General features: G+C 39.7%; 1 protein-coding gene across 3 annotated transcripts; it reads left to right on the top strand.

The window, feature by feature from the left end:
- The first annotated feature begins 620 nt into the window (after positions 1 to 620).
- Positions 621 to 12681, top strand: ccnt2a (cyclin T2a). Of its 3 annotated transcripts, XM_053328553.1 has the most exons (10): positions 621 to 778; positions 2825 to 2906; positions 3026 to 3154; positions 3476 to 3536; positions 4969 to 5031; positions 5736 to 5781; positions 8511 to 8674; positions 8793 to 8863; positions 9523 to 10861; positions 11019 to 12681. In XM_053328553.1, exons 1-10 carry the CDS (start codon positions 621 to 623, stop codon positions 11090 to 11092), a joined length of 2187 nt encoding a protein of 728 aa, XP_053184528.1. In that variant the 3' UTR covers positions 11093 to 12681. The 3 variants fall into 3 exon arrangements, 2 of the variants coding, with proteins under 2 accessions (XP_053184528.1, XP_053184527.1); XM_053328552.1 differs by lacking the exon at positions 11019 to 12681 and having other exon boundaries at positions 9523 to 11002; XR_008321941.1 differs by lacking the exons at positions 8793 to 8863; positions 9523 to 10861; positions 11019 to 12681 and having other exon boundaries at positions 5736 to 6177; positions 8511 to 8643.
- Positions 12682 to 12942: the final 261 nt, after the last annotated feature.

Raw genomic sequence — 12942 nt, 5'->3', positions numbered from 1 at the left:
TGAGAAGGAAAGAAGAATAAAGGAAATGAGGTAAGTGAGGAAAAGGAAGTGGAATAAATAAAGGAAAATAGTGAATATTTTCTACAAAATGTAATAAGCCTACATTACTTTGATTAAGTAATTTAAATAGTTACATTACTTATTACATTTTAAATAGGGTAAATAGTAATCTGTAACTTATCACATTTCCAAAGTAACCTTCCTTTCTCACTGACGGCTTTCCAAGCAAAAAAATCAGGGAGTGCAAAGGAGAGAGCTGAGAGCGCAACTGCAAAGACCAAGAGTTTACATGATTACACGGATCATTTGTTTGCAAGTTATGTTTTATTTTTTAGATGATTTTTATTCTCTCAGATTATTATTTTTGTTTGATGTTTAAAAAGTTTTGCTTGATCATTCTGACAGAAATCTGATTCCATACTAACCAGGTGTAAAGGTGAAAGACAAGGAATATGTAATTATGAGGTGAAAATGTTAGTAAAAGAGAGACCATCCTGTGTGAAGGCCTGGCATCATGGATGCTGCTCAGCTGCAGCATGAAGTACTGCTGGTTTCCTGTGCGACACCGAGACGTCACTTCCGCTTTGCTCTCTGCCCAGAGTGAACGTTGGAGAGCAAAGATGGCGGCGTGCCGGGGATCCTCGTCCAAGTGGTTCTTCACCCGGGAGCAACTAGAAAACACACCGTCCCGCCGATTCGGAGTGGAACCGGACCGGGAGCTGTCCTACCGACAACAAGCGGCGAATCTGGTCCAAGACATGGGTCAGAGACTCAACGTGTATCCCTTTTTTTGTAAACAAGGAGAGTAAAAAGTGAGACATGGCGCTAACCTGGTGTTACTGACGGGCCCTGATTAGCTCGTTTTAAAGCTGCACGCTGGGGCTTAGAGTTAGAGATTCGTGACTTTTGTATTCATATAGGTAAAATGTCGTATTTAATTGCAACGTGATCTTACTATATTAGTCATAATCTGAAATCTCAATGCGATTAGATGTTATGTTTAGCCACGCCGCTAATGTAGCATGCTAACCAGCTACTAGTAAAAAAAAAAAGGCCTTAACCCTTAAACAGGCAGCGTGCACCAGGAGATACACACTCTGTAACACCCTGCTATGAGCATGATTGAAGGGTTTTGAAGTTGGTTTTCAGTTGCTGTTTTTATTGGTCAGGTGGGACATTGCGCGCAAAACATTTTGGTTTTAAGAACATAGCGTTGAGCATCAATATTTTGGGGATAGGCCGTGGCTGGTGTACCTTTTGCCCAGATGTTCAAGTGCTTGAATCAGTCAATGGCTTGAAGTGGTCAAGATGGTTTTATTCAATTGTTAAAATGTGTCTTGTCCTTTTTAGAATCAGTTGAAGCGTGTGGTAGGTCTATGCTTTGATAGAAATGATCATTTCAGTATAGATAGTGTTCCCACAGTCATGAAATTCCTGGAAACGTTATGAAATTAGAAAAACTGTTTTTCAGGCCTGTGGTTTGGAATTAGGTGAATGTTTTGGGAAAGTTTTGAATTAGGGATGAGCTACTCTGATCAAATATAAAGGATATAAGACAAGCTGCATGGACTTGGACCCCCCACTTTCACTATGTCAAAAATCAGTAGATTCATTTAATATGAATATACAAATCATCGATTGCTATATTTAGCTTTTTAATATCTTCTAATGTGTGATCTGGGGCCAAATGCTTGCTCTGGGATATAATTATAAAATGCACACATCATTTAGTGAGATCAAAGCACCCGTTAAAAGGATCCAGAATACAGGGTATTACATCTACTCTGAAACTACTTCAATTAAGTCATGTAAATTGGGTAAAATATTATGGAAAAGATTTGATAATTCAATGGTAAAAAATATGTGGGAACCCTGTATAGAAGCTAGTATATGTGTGATATTAATGACCAGTGAAAACAAGAATATATCATTTTTCTTCATTCAATAAAACATTAAGTTGTTTACCATTACGACCATTTTTAATGCCTTAATAGGGGCAACATATCCTGGGTGATATAACTCATGAAATTTAAAATAATTAAAAAATATATGTATGTGCAAATGAGATAAGTAATAACATCTAATTTTCCACTCCTGCCTGTTTAAGGGTTAAAGCCAAATTCGCAGCTGTTTAAGCCACTTGTCAACTAATAATAAAAATAAAAAAAAGCCTCACCCCACTTGTCACACTTAAGTGTAATTTATTGAACAACCATATGCTCCATTAGCCCCCATGCGGTGATGTTGACTGCTGTCATTTAACTTTTTTTGGGGGGAGCTATTTCGACGTAGCCGTAGTGAAGCTAACATTAGTCACCTGTCTTCATAAATCCTGTAATTTCTTTTTAAATGTGCCTGACTGTGCAATAGTAGTATTTCAGTTATATTGCTCCTTCAATTCAGCTGTGTAATATGTATATGTATAATTGTCACCCTAAATGTGTGCAATATTAATATCAAACTCAGGTGTATTATCACTCAACACCAATATTACTCTTGTATTTTCCTATTTATCCTTTTTACTATTATTATTGCTTTTGTACTTATTTAGAAATTAGTTATTATTCTTCATTCTTTTTTTATTGACGCTCTCCTATTTGTACTATCCACGTTGCTGCTGCAGTAATGTAAATGTCCCCCTCATGGGACTAATACAGGAGTATTTTATCTTATCTTATCTAACTGAAAACGCTTCTTTACTCTGGCTGTCCTTGCCGGTTTTGAACAGTTTTTTAAATAGGGAAAGAAGCTGCGTAATGAAGCATGATTTCTAAATTGTTCACTTAAGCAGATTTCAAAATGTTCCTTGACACACATCCTCCAGCTCCCAACTAACAATAAATACAGCTATTGTTTACATGCATAGATTTTATATGCACCACTCTTTCACCAAATTCCACAGGAATGTAAGTATTTTTTTCCTATAATACCATAATTCATTCATATAACATGCTGAGGAGACTGTGACATATATTACACTGCTTATCTGGTGTCTGTATTAAAATGTATCAATGCTTTTACACAGACAATATCTCCGACCACCTTATTCTTGGCCGCAAAAGTGGAAGAGCAACCTCGGAAACTCGAACATGTGATCAAAGTTGCACATGCCTGCCTGAATCCCCAAGAATCGCCTCTAGACACAAAAAGTAATGTAAGTTCGGGTGACTGCACACATTGTATGGTTGTAAGTTTTTTTTTCCCCCTTTCCACATCTGTCTTTCCAGTTCGCTCATTGGTCATGGTTTCCCTATGTATAAACTGGCTGTGCCATGCCCTGTATAACGGGCTTATTTTTCCGGCTCTGGCCTGCTGTTGGTGTGTGACACAGACCTACACCTACCAACACTTTTTTGACATTAATCGTGAAATGAGCCTCTCTGTTTTGGAGTTTTGGCCATTTTGAAATCAGTTGTTAGGTAAGATTAATAGACTCATTACAATTGTTATGTAATGACTGTCTATCAAACTTCAGGCATACCTCCAGCAAGCTCAAGAGCTGGTGATACTTGAATCCATAGTGCTGCAGACCCTGGGTAAGTAGTGGTGACGGGAGTGGATGTATTGCGAGAGAGAGAGCGAGCGCTTTGTTTATCATAATCATTATCATTGGCTTTTGATCATTATCAGTAAGGGAGTAGTGCTATTGATCACTGTTGAATTTATATCATCACAGCCTGTTGAGTGGAATGTTTTTATCAGCTGCTGTATGGGTATAATGTGAAATATTATCAATAAGTCATGTTAAGGTGACATGTCATTCTCTTGATGTTGATATAAGACATAATTTCTTGTAAATTATGATCCCATTCATTTTACTTTATGGCCAAATCAATTATCTCCAAATGTATTGATTACATGCAACACTGAGAAATGCACTTCATTTAGAACAAACGGACTCACAAAGATTGAAATCCATTATCTCTATTTAACACTCACGTGCCAGTTTATTGGGTACACCTAGATAAACCTGTTGCAGTATAATACAACCCAGCTCAGTTATGTATGGTATCTCCACGAGGGCTTTAGTATTCTGTCTTTTATGTAATCTGTTGTAGATAAATTGAGTGTGTTTTTATGGTCACGTTGGAGGCTGTAGTTTGTGGTGCTTTTGAAGTGTATAAGTGTTTATACTGAGAGGTGTGTCTTTTAGAGTAGACGTCCTTTTTATATTTAATTGCACAGCATACAATGAAGTGAATAGCAGTCCTGACTGTATTTACACACAACAAACAAACTAGCTTAATATACAGTGGAATACAAAAGTCTGTGACCACTTTCCCACTTTTGGACTCCACTGTATATATAAAATATATATATTTGCTGTAATGTATAAAACAATACATAAATAATAAAATATTACATACATTTACTGAATTGCAGTGGCCCTATATACAAGTAGTGCTATTAGCAATATATACATAGAAAGGTGCAGTTGGCATTAAGACATCTGTGCGGTGTTCTTATATGTAACAAAGTATTGTAGTACTGATAGTCACACATGTGCCAGGCAGCCAGTATCAGTGTTAGGCAGAGTTCACTTCTCATATAGCTCTGGGATAGAAGCTGTTAAGTGTGCTTGTCTGTCTGTGATTGGATCTGAAGGGCAGCAGGTCACATAGATGATGTCCAGGGTGAGTCTTTCTGCATGTTGGTGACTCTGAGGAATAAGTGACTGAATAAATCCTCCAAAGAGGGCAGCGGTTGGCAGCGAGCAGCCTATGATCTTATGCGTGACCCTAACAATGATACAGTAAACCACCACATGCTTGATAGAGATTAGTTTTAGTATTTATACTGCATTAGTTTAATCTAGGTGTTCCTTATAAACTGGAGTGTAAATACGTACTAGAACCTTAATGAATAGTCTTGCATTTGAGCGACAGTTTTGTTTGTTTACTCATAAAATGACATGTCACCTCTCAACTGTGTCTGTGTTGAACTCACCTGTCATGTATTTTGTTCCAGGCTTTGAAATTACTATTGATCACCCACACACTGATGTGGTGAAATGTTCCCAGCTAGTGCGAGGTAGAGGCTTCCTTCTTTGCTCTTTGTGCCCTCTGCTCTTGTCTGTCCCACCTCAGATGTGGGTGGGGAGGGGGGTGAAAAAAAAATCCTCATGATTTTAATGTTTACTTGAACACACACACATCTTTTTTTTTTATTATCCTTTTGATGATCCTTTGAGTTCATTGTATGATACACAGTAGCACATGAAAGACATGTACTGACGCTCATTGAGCCAAGTCCAAGGCTGAAACATGCACATTGTTAAATTTCGTTACCGTGGTTTTGCCATCTCATTTTGTTTGTCACGTTTTCAATATGCATTAAATGAAACCTTGAATTACTCATCTTTCCCTTTTTTAATTTGCATAAAATTCTTAATTGGTTAAGCTGAATATTTGTAAATAGTATGATCGTGATAGAGTAACACTGCAGGTTATTTAATGATAATACAGAATTACATTATTAATATCAGTATAAAATCTACCAGTTTACATTAAGCTTCATAATGTTCATAGTACAGCAACAGTCTACGTGCTGTCTTCAGTCTTGGCCTTGGCTCAATAAGTGCTTTGGAAATAAACTAAACATGCAGATCTTGTCCTAATGATAAAAAATGCTTTTGTTTTGCAACAATAGTAATCCTTGTTTTTTCCTTCCATATCTTTCTCTTTCTTTCTTTGTGTGTGTCTCTCTCTCTCTCCCTCTCTATCTCTCTCTTACAGCAAGCAAGGATCTGGCACAGACTTCCTATTTCATGGCTACCAACAGGTTGTTATCCTGCCCCTCCTTTGTTGCACTTTGACTGCACACCATAGCTTCCTGTAATGCAGGGTACCCTTTCAGTGTCCAACGGGCCCTACTTGCGCTGGCGGTTGTTGGGACGCTTGCCTCCTCCCCCTCGGCTCCCCTCCCTCGTTCAAAGGGAGCGGGACAGGGTGGCTCGTAGCGTTACCGGCCCCAGTCGCAGTGCGGTGTATTGTACAAGGGACCACGTGTTGGCACAGATGGGTTGAATGCAAGATGTGAAGTGTAGTGGTGCGCTTGAAACCCACATGTTTGTTCGGTTGCGAAAAAGTGCATAATTCTAAAAGAAAGACACTTTGGTAGCCTGAATAGCAGCTAAAGATTTCACAGATGTAAACATTTCTCGTAGAGGTCTTTCCGGTAAGTACCGCAAATTCATTTTTGAAATTCTCTCTTTCATATCCATTTGTTCAAAATGCATTATCTCCTCAAATATTTGTCACTTTTTAAATATTATGCTTGACTTTTAAATGCACTTTTTTCTAGCTGCTGTTCAACATTTTTTCATTAACGTAAAAGATGTTACAAGAAAAACGTAATTGTGACCCATTAAGGACCTGCAGTGTTAGAAAATACCAAGTGTATGAATAAGTTATTCAGTCTCTCTTGTTTTCAGATCAAAATTAATTTGGTGATGATTATTTCTGAGGAAGACTTAATATCTTTCTTGACATGTCTTTAAGTCTTAAAACTGGGTCCTTAAAGGGTTTGTATAAAGTAGGCATTAAGAATTTGTATTACTGTATTTAACTCGACCTCTTCAGATCAGTTGACAATGTCTGGATGTTTGATTTTGATAATGACTTATTTTCACCCATGTTTTAAAATATTTTGGAAGTATAATGTGAAAATATTGTAAATGTAGTCATTAGCTAAATCCTTTAAGTGATAACTTTAAGGCTTCTGCCATCTGACTGAGCAGACTCCAGGCATTGTTCTTGTCTCGCAGTACAAGGTTACCATCCAGCCTCTGCCAAATATGCTTTACAATGCAGTGCTGCCAATTTTTCACTAGGTGTTTTTTTTTTCTCTCTCTTTTTTTAAAGCTGCATGTTGAAACATAGTGACCGTAACATTACAGCACACTTAGATCAGCCATAAAATAGACATGGCTTTACTTGAGAAACTTTGATTCACATTTTAGTGATTTAGTGGCACCAAACTCCAGCTAACAGGAAACCACTTCAGAGTCATTATTAATCACATTGTGCATATAATTCTGTATAATAATAATAATTCTTGAGCTTGGGAGCAGACATCTGTTCTAAATGCAAGGTTCACTTCTCTAGAGTCGATGGCACACAGCGTTTTTTCTTCAATTATAGAAGCCACCGTGGAGACAGTGAACCTGGTGAAGTCAAAGATAAATGTTTTACTGTAACTACAATAAAAAGTAAAAAGCCAATTAGTACTTTATCAAACCACTTGTTCAACAAGCATAAACATGTAGAAAAGCGGTCCCCACTCTCCAGGTATGTATTTAGCATAACTTCTTAACTTAGTTTTTAATGTATATTATATCCCTAGTTAATATAGATAAAAAATGTAATTTTAACTATACCCGTCCCAACACCTGGCTGTAGCCACTACAGCCTAATTATGGGAGGATGAGAAAATAGCAGTTCAAATCCTATTACTAAAAACCTTGATTCTTCATTAGCATTTCCTAATATCACACAGCACATGTTTTAATTAAATATGTTAATTTTAGCCCAAAATTGCGACCACCACCTAAGCCCTCCAGAAACTCAGGTAAACCCCTCGCGCACTGTCAAAATAAAAGCAACATAAGTGAACTTTGCATTCAGAATACTGTAGCACAGACAGTGTGATTAGGTTTACCTCATGTTGACCCAAAGTTAACCATTTGTGTTTACAACTGACCCATGTTTTAGGTGTAGTTTGTTTTAATATGTCAGCTATGAATACTGTTGTTTGTGATGTAATATGAACCTGTTGTACCACCTATCCATGATCTATACTTGCAATACTTTTGGTTCTTGCAATTTCACTGGTGCACAACTGTACTGGTACATGTCAGACTCATTAAATGCTGATTCACCCATGGGGCAGAGGTCAGATTAGGAGACACTGGCAGCGCTTATGCCACGTCATGGATCCGGAGCACCCATTGGGTTTTTTCTTTCCTTTTTTAATGCAGAAAGACACACTGAGACAGAGAGAGATGGTTGTATGAGCAGCTTCCTCGTGAGGAAACTGTACAATGATGCAAGTGTCATGAGTGGCCTCAGGGTTCAGTGTGTTTCACAGTTGGCACACCATACCCCCCCCTCAGTTTTGTCTGGATGTCCCATCATTTAAACTTAGCGAATCCCATGAATCATTTGTCTCATGATGCAACTGAACATGTTCTTCCAAGCACACTGGGAATTCTGTCCTTAAGCATACGTTTTTAGACATATTGCCTGTATTTGTTTGAGAGAATTGTGTTTAAAATGAAAGACGTGATACATGGTCAGTTCACTGTATTGACAAATTTTTAAAAACAATTCTACTGTTTATTTGCAATCTTTGCTAACAGGGAATTAAAGCTGTCTGCTCCTTTTTCTGTTCTTCTTTTGTCTTTTCTCCACATGTGGGACCAATCCTGACCACACCTGGCCTCAATCCACTCACACACATGATATATCCACCTACACACACACTGCACACATTCATCTCACACTACACAGTCTACACCTCACTACCTTCTGCCTCCAGTACAAGCCCACGGTGATTGCCTGCGTGTGCATCCACCTGGCGTGCAAGTGGTCCAACTGGGAGATCCCAGTTTCCACTGATGGCAAGCACTGGTGGGAGTACGTGGACAGCTCTGTCACCCTCGAGCTGCTTGATGGTGAGTTTGAATTTTACTTGACTTGAAACGATGCTGTTGTGGTTCTGTGTGCAGTTGCATTGCGTCAGTTTCGCTATGTAGTCTGATGGTGTTTGATGATTGCATTCATGTTTTATAGAGTTGACCCACGAGTTTCTTCAGATTCTGGAGAAGACGCCCAGCCGGTTAAAAAGAATACGCAACTGGAGGGTAAGATACATTTCTGCTCCATTCTTCACGCACAGATTAGCTTGCCGTAAACCTTTTTATCAGAGCTCATTTTGGTTGATGTTTATATAATGTCAGTGTTGATGTAAAAACAACAGAACAATAAAAAACAGCTGTTAATTGCGTTTGAGTGGGCACATCCAAAACCAGTTTGCCACAAAATCAAAACAAAAAAAGGTGAAAGGCAGAAATCTTTTTCCAAAGAGAAATACTACATATTTACCCTGCATTCTGAAGTGTTTAGAGAATTGTAATATCATTGTTGTTCAGATGCTTTTATTGGAATTTTTAACCATTATATATAATGCATTGTGAAAACAACAGCAACTATATCCCCTCCCACTCCTCTGAGACTGGCCAACATTATAAATAAAAATTGAAATAGAAATAATAATAACAAGATAACAATAATACAAATACCATTCCTAGACTTTAACATTACCAAAGCAGCTACATGTAAACCTTTGAGCTCTTTTTTTAAACAAGCAAAAAGCCCACCTGCCTGAATATAATCAAAAGGTCTAAACTTATAGCCAAGTATGAGAAAAAGAACCAGATGTACATATTTGTTAATATTATCATTATCATTATCATTATCAGACTCTTCACAGCTTCACAAATATCCTCTTTCTACCCTTTAGGCAACACAAGCTGCCAAAAAGCCTAAGTCTGACGGCAACCAGTTGGCGGACAATTCCTTTGCTGGTCCTTCCATGCTCCAAGACCATTCCCTTAGTGACGCCTCGCTCCTCGGAGTCCCATCCTCAAACCCAAGTTTTTCCAAAGCAGCTGCCACCTTCAATGTCCCAATGCCTGGCCAGTCTGGAGGGGCACCTCTGTCTCTGGAGGTCATGGCTGGCACGTACAATCCAGCCAGCCATAGCGAGTGGCCCCAGAGCAACCAAGCAGGGTACTCTTCCACCTGTATAAAACAAGAACCCCTCAGCATCCCTCACCAAGAACAGACAATGTCCTTGCAGACCTCCGCTTCATCTTTGCTTCAGCATCCGTCAGTGTACAGGACTGAGAAAACAGTAGAGTTCAACCCCGTCAAACAGGAACAAAAAGGAGCTGGTGGGAGCGGAGTAGGCAAGCATCAGCCACCACCTCAGCCTGCCTACCCTCCTCCACCAGCTTCACAGCCTCCTCTGCCACAACCTCCCTCAGCTCAGAAACTGTCTCTGGACAAATACAGAGAGAAACATGCTGCAGAGCTGGCTGTGTCTGGGCAGAAACGCAGGCAGGAGCAGCATGGAATAATGGAGAGCGACGTGAGGGTGGATCTATCGTCTTCCTCCTCTTCTACCTATGCACCATCCACTATGAGCCAAGTAGACCACAGAAAACATTCACAGCCCTACCAAGTATCCCTGCATGTCCACGGTGGCACCACTAACTCCCCAATGAAAAGTAAAGCTCCTTCCTCATCTTCAGGGCAAGATAGACGCCACCACAGCGACAAACGGGACAAAGGCTCACTTAAAGTCCGCTTGGCTGTTCCTGGGTCTGGCGGAAGCTCCCAGCTAGATAAAAGTGGACCACCAGGCAAAGATGAGCTTAAGATGAAGATAAAAGTTTCATCATCTGAGCGCCACAGCTCATCAGATGAAGGCATGGCAGCAAACAACAAGAATAAACATTCCAGCCCGCTGGTGAGCAAAGAGAAACAACATCGTGGAGCCGATCACAATCTCCACCGCCATCACAAGCACAGTCACCCTCACACCCACACGCACAGCGGAAACGGACGAGGAGGACCAGAGGGACCAGGTGGCGGGGGAGGCCTGCTACGGGCTCCTACGGGACTGGTCGGCATGGACGTGACGGCGCTCGCTCATCCCGGATCCACCTCTTTGTCTTCATCCTCATCGCGCAAGAGGGCGTACGCCGAGGGCAGCCACAACCACCACCCTCCCTCCTCATCCTCCACTTCTAGCTCCAAACTGAGCAAAATCTCCAAGGGTGGCACTGGTGCTGCAGGTACCTCATCTTTTTCTTCCCCCCTTTTTTCCTCCTCCTCCTCTCCTGTACTGCAGTGTGTCTCATCTGGCTTGCAGCTCTGTGGCTAACCTCCCTCCCTCCCCTTCTTCCTCCTCCTTATTCTTGTTTCTCCTCCTCCCCCTCCTGTCACACCCAGGTGGGCTGCGGACCTCTCAGCAGTACCTTCCTCCTAGTGAATCGCCACATGAAGTGGGAGAGCAGAGACACTGAGTCCGCCACTCTGCAGCCATGGCCATCACATGGAAATGGCAACAAACTACCCACAGTTGAAACTAAAGACTATGCTCACCTCCCTGTTAAGTGCCCTAGGAAAATAACTCCTTTATGTGATGATAAACCCTTTACTGAAAGGCAGAAAAACTGCAAAAGATTAAATGTATTGTTGGACTTCTCAGCTTCTGAGAGACAAGAAAGGTGAAAAAAATTATGCTTCCTGACTGTAAGACCTGTGGGCTGTGATGCTCAGTCCCATCTTTTTGTTGGTGTCAAATTGCTGCTTGGTTCTCCTCTCTCCTCAAATGGGTCTAAGAATGTGTGTGCGTGTGTGTTTGGTAGGGAGGGTATGAGTGTGTACTCACATCGTAGGGGAAATCCTTCCCTGCATTTCAGATGTCCATATGAGAAAACATAAGTATTACAAGTACTATAAAAAGGCATTGGAATATAGTGTATATTCCTTGTCTTTCTTCAGTTTCTTCCTCTATTTTTATTTTATTTTTTTTCTTTCCAAAAATTGAATCACATTTCTTCGATTGTATGGAGGAAGCCAGTGGCCAGATGGAGATGAGTTAAAGTTATGTTTGCTGGCATTCCATTTAAGCACTGTTGATGGATGCATTATTTTTTTTTTTTTAGGTGTAAAATTTCATCTCCTTTAATTACTTTCTTGTCTTGATTTCTTTTTATACTTAAATACTGTGCGTAAGATTTGCATGTTTCAATCATCAAAGGGATTTAAAAGGAGAACACACTTGCTGTTTACAGAAAGTGAAGATAAATGTACATACGTTTTTGTATGTTTAAAGAAAAAAAAAAGCTATACCATGACTACTCAGGTTTGGAGCTGCTTGTAAGTATAACAAAATAACTATAAAACCTATAAAATACTTATTTTGTTGATCAACTTGTTGGGCATCATCATGGGTGAATGATTGCAGCATTCCGGTTGATGTGTGCTTCTTACAGCCTTCCTACAGAGGGTGCTGCGCTGAACTTTTCCATCACAGGGAACGTCAGTCGATGCCCTCAGCAACACGGGCACATCCAAAACCTACTCTACACTTTATCAAAACGATATGATTTCCACCAAAAATTGTTTTTTTTTTTTTTTTGGACCTCTTAGTATACCTTTAAGCAGAATGCCAAAGGTTGTGCCTCAAGAAAAGAAGACAAAAAAAAACCTGACAAAGACAGTTATAGTAGTGTGATTATTAAAGTTTACATAACCCTTTTTACTTTGAAGTGCATTGGACGTAGATTCACAACATGACACTGTAGCCCTTTTAGACATCAAGCTTGTAAAGGGGATACATGAAATTATTCAATCAACCATTAACAGGGTACTATTCAGAATAAAGAAAAACTTATTCCCTCAGTTCTAGTTGCAGAAAGACTTCTCAGAACAGTGACTAATAGGCCATATGCAAGATGACCTGCTGGATATATTGGAGGTATCCACAGTGTTGACATCCCCAATAGATTTTTTGTTTTCACTCACATCCTCGTCCAGTTGGTTGAAGTTACGTTGACTTAACACATTTTTGCATCGACATTAAAACTGTAATGTTCTAAAATCTTGACATGACCCAGTCCACTCTGTTCTTTAATGGGGTTACTCATTTATTTTTAGTGTGCAAAATGCTTAATGAAGCTGGTTTGTTTGTACCCTGATTTCACAGTTGGGCTGTCGGAATAACAGCAGTTGTGTGGACGAAAGCATAAGCCACTCTTTACATCCTTTTTTTTTTCCTCTTATTAAAAATAAACCTCAAAGTTGTCACTACCCTGACAGTATAAACTCTGATTGTTGCTGTCATTTTATTATGCATGCATCCTTCTTG

This window comes from Scomber japonicus, chromosome 11, assembly GCF_027409825.1.
Source record: "Scomber japonicus isolate fScoJap1 chromosome 11, fScoJap1.pri, whole genome shotgun sequence".
Taxonomy (NCBI): Eukaryota; Metazoa; Chordata; class Actinopteri; order Scombriformes; family Scombridae; genus Scomber; species Scomber japonicus.
Note: the sequence above shows the minus strand (reverse complement) of the source record. Positions and strands in the feature narration are given on the sequence as shown.

What these genes read in the sequence shown, in the direction of transcription:
- ccnt2a (XM_053328552.1), top strand. Translation starts at nt 621, where the DNA reads ATGGCGGCGTGCCGGGGATCCTCGTCCAAGTGGTTCTTCACCCGGGAG. An exon ending in CATAGTGCTGCAGACCCTGG is followed by an intron (nt 3,537 to 4,968) that starts GTAAGTAGTGGT and finishes ATTTTGTTCCAG; the next exon opens with GCTTTGAAATTACTATTGAT. An exon ending in ATGTTCCCAGCTAGTGCGAG is followed by an intron (nt 5,032 to 5,735) that starts GTAGAGGCTTCC and finishes TCTCTCTTACAG; the next exon opens with CAAGCAAGGATCTGGCACAG.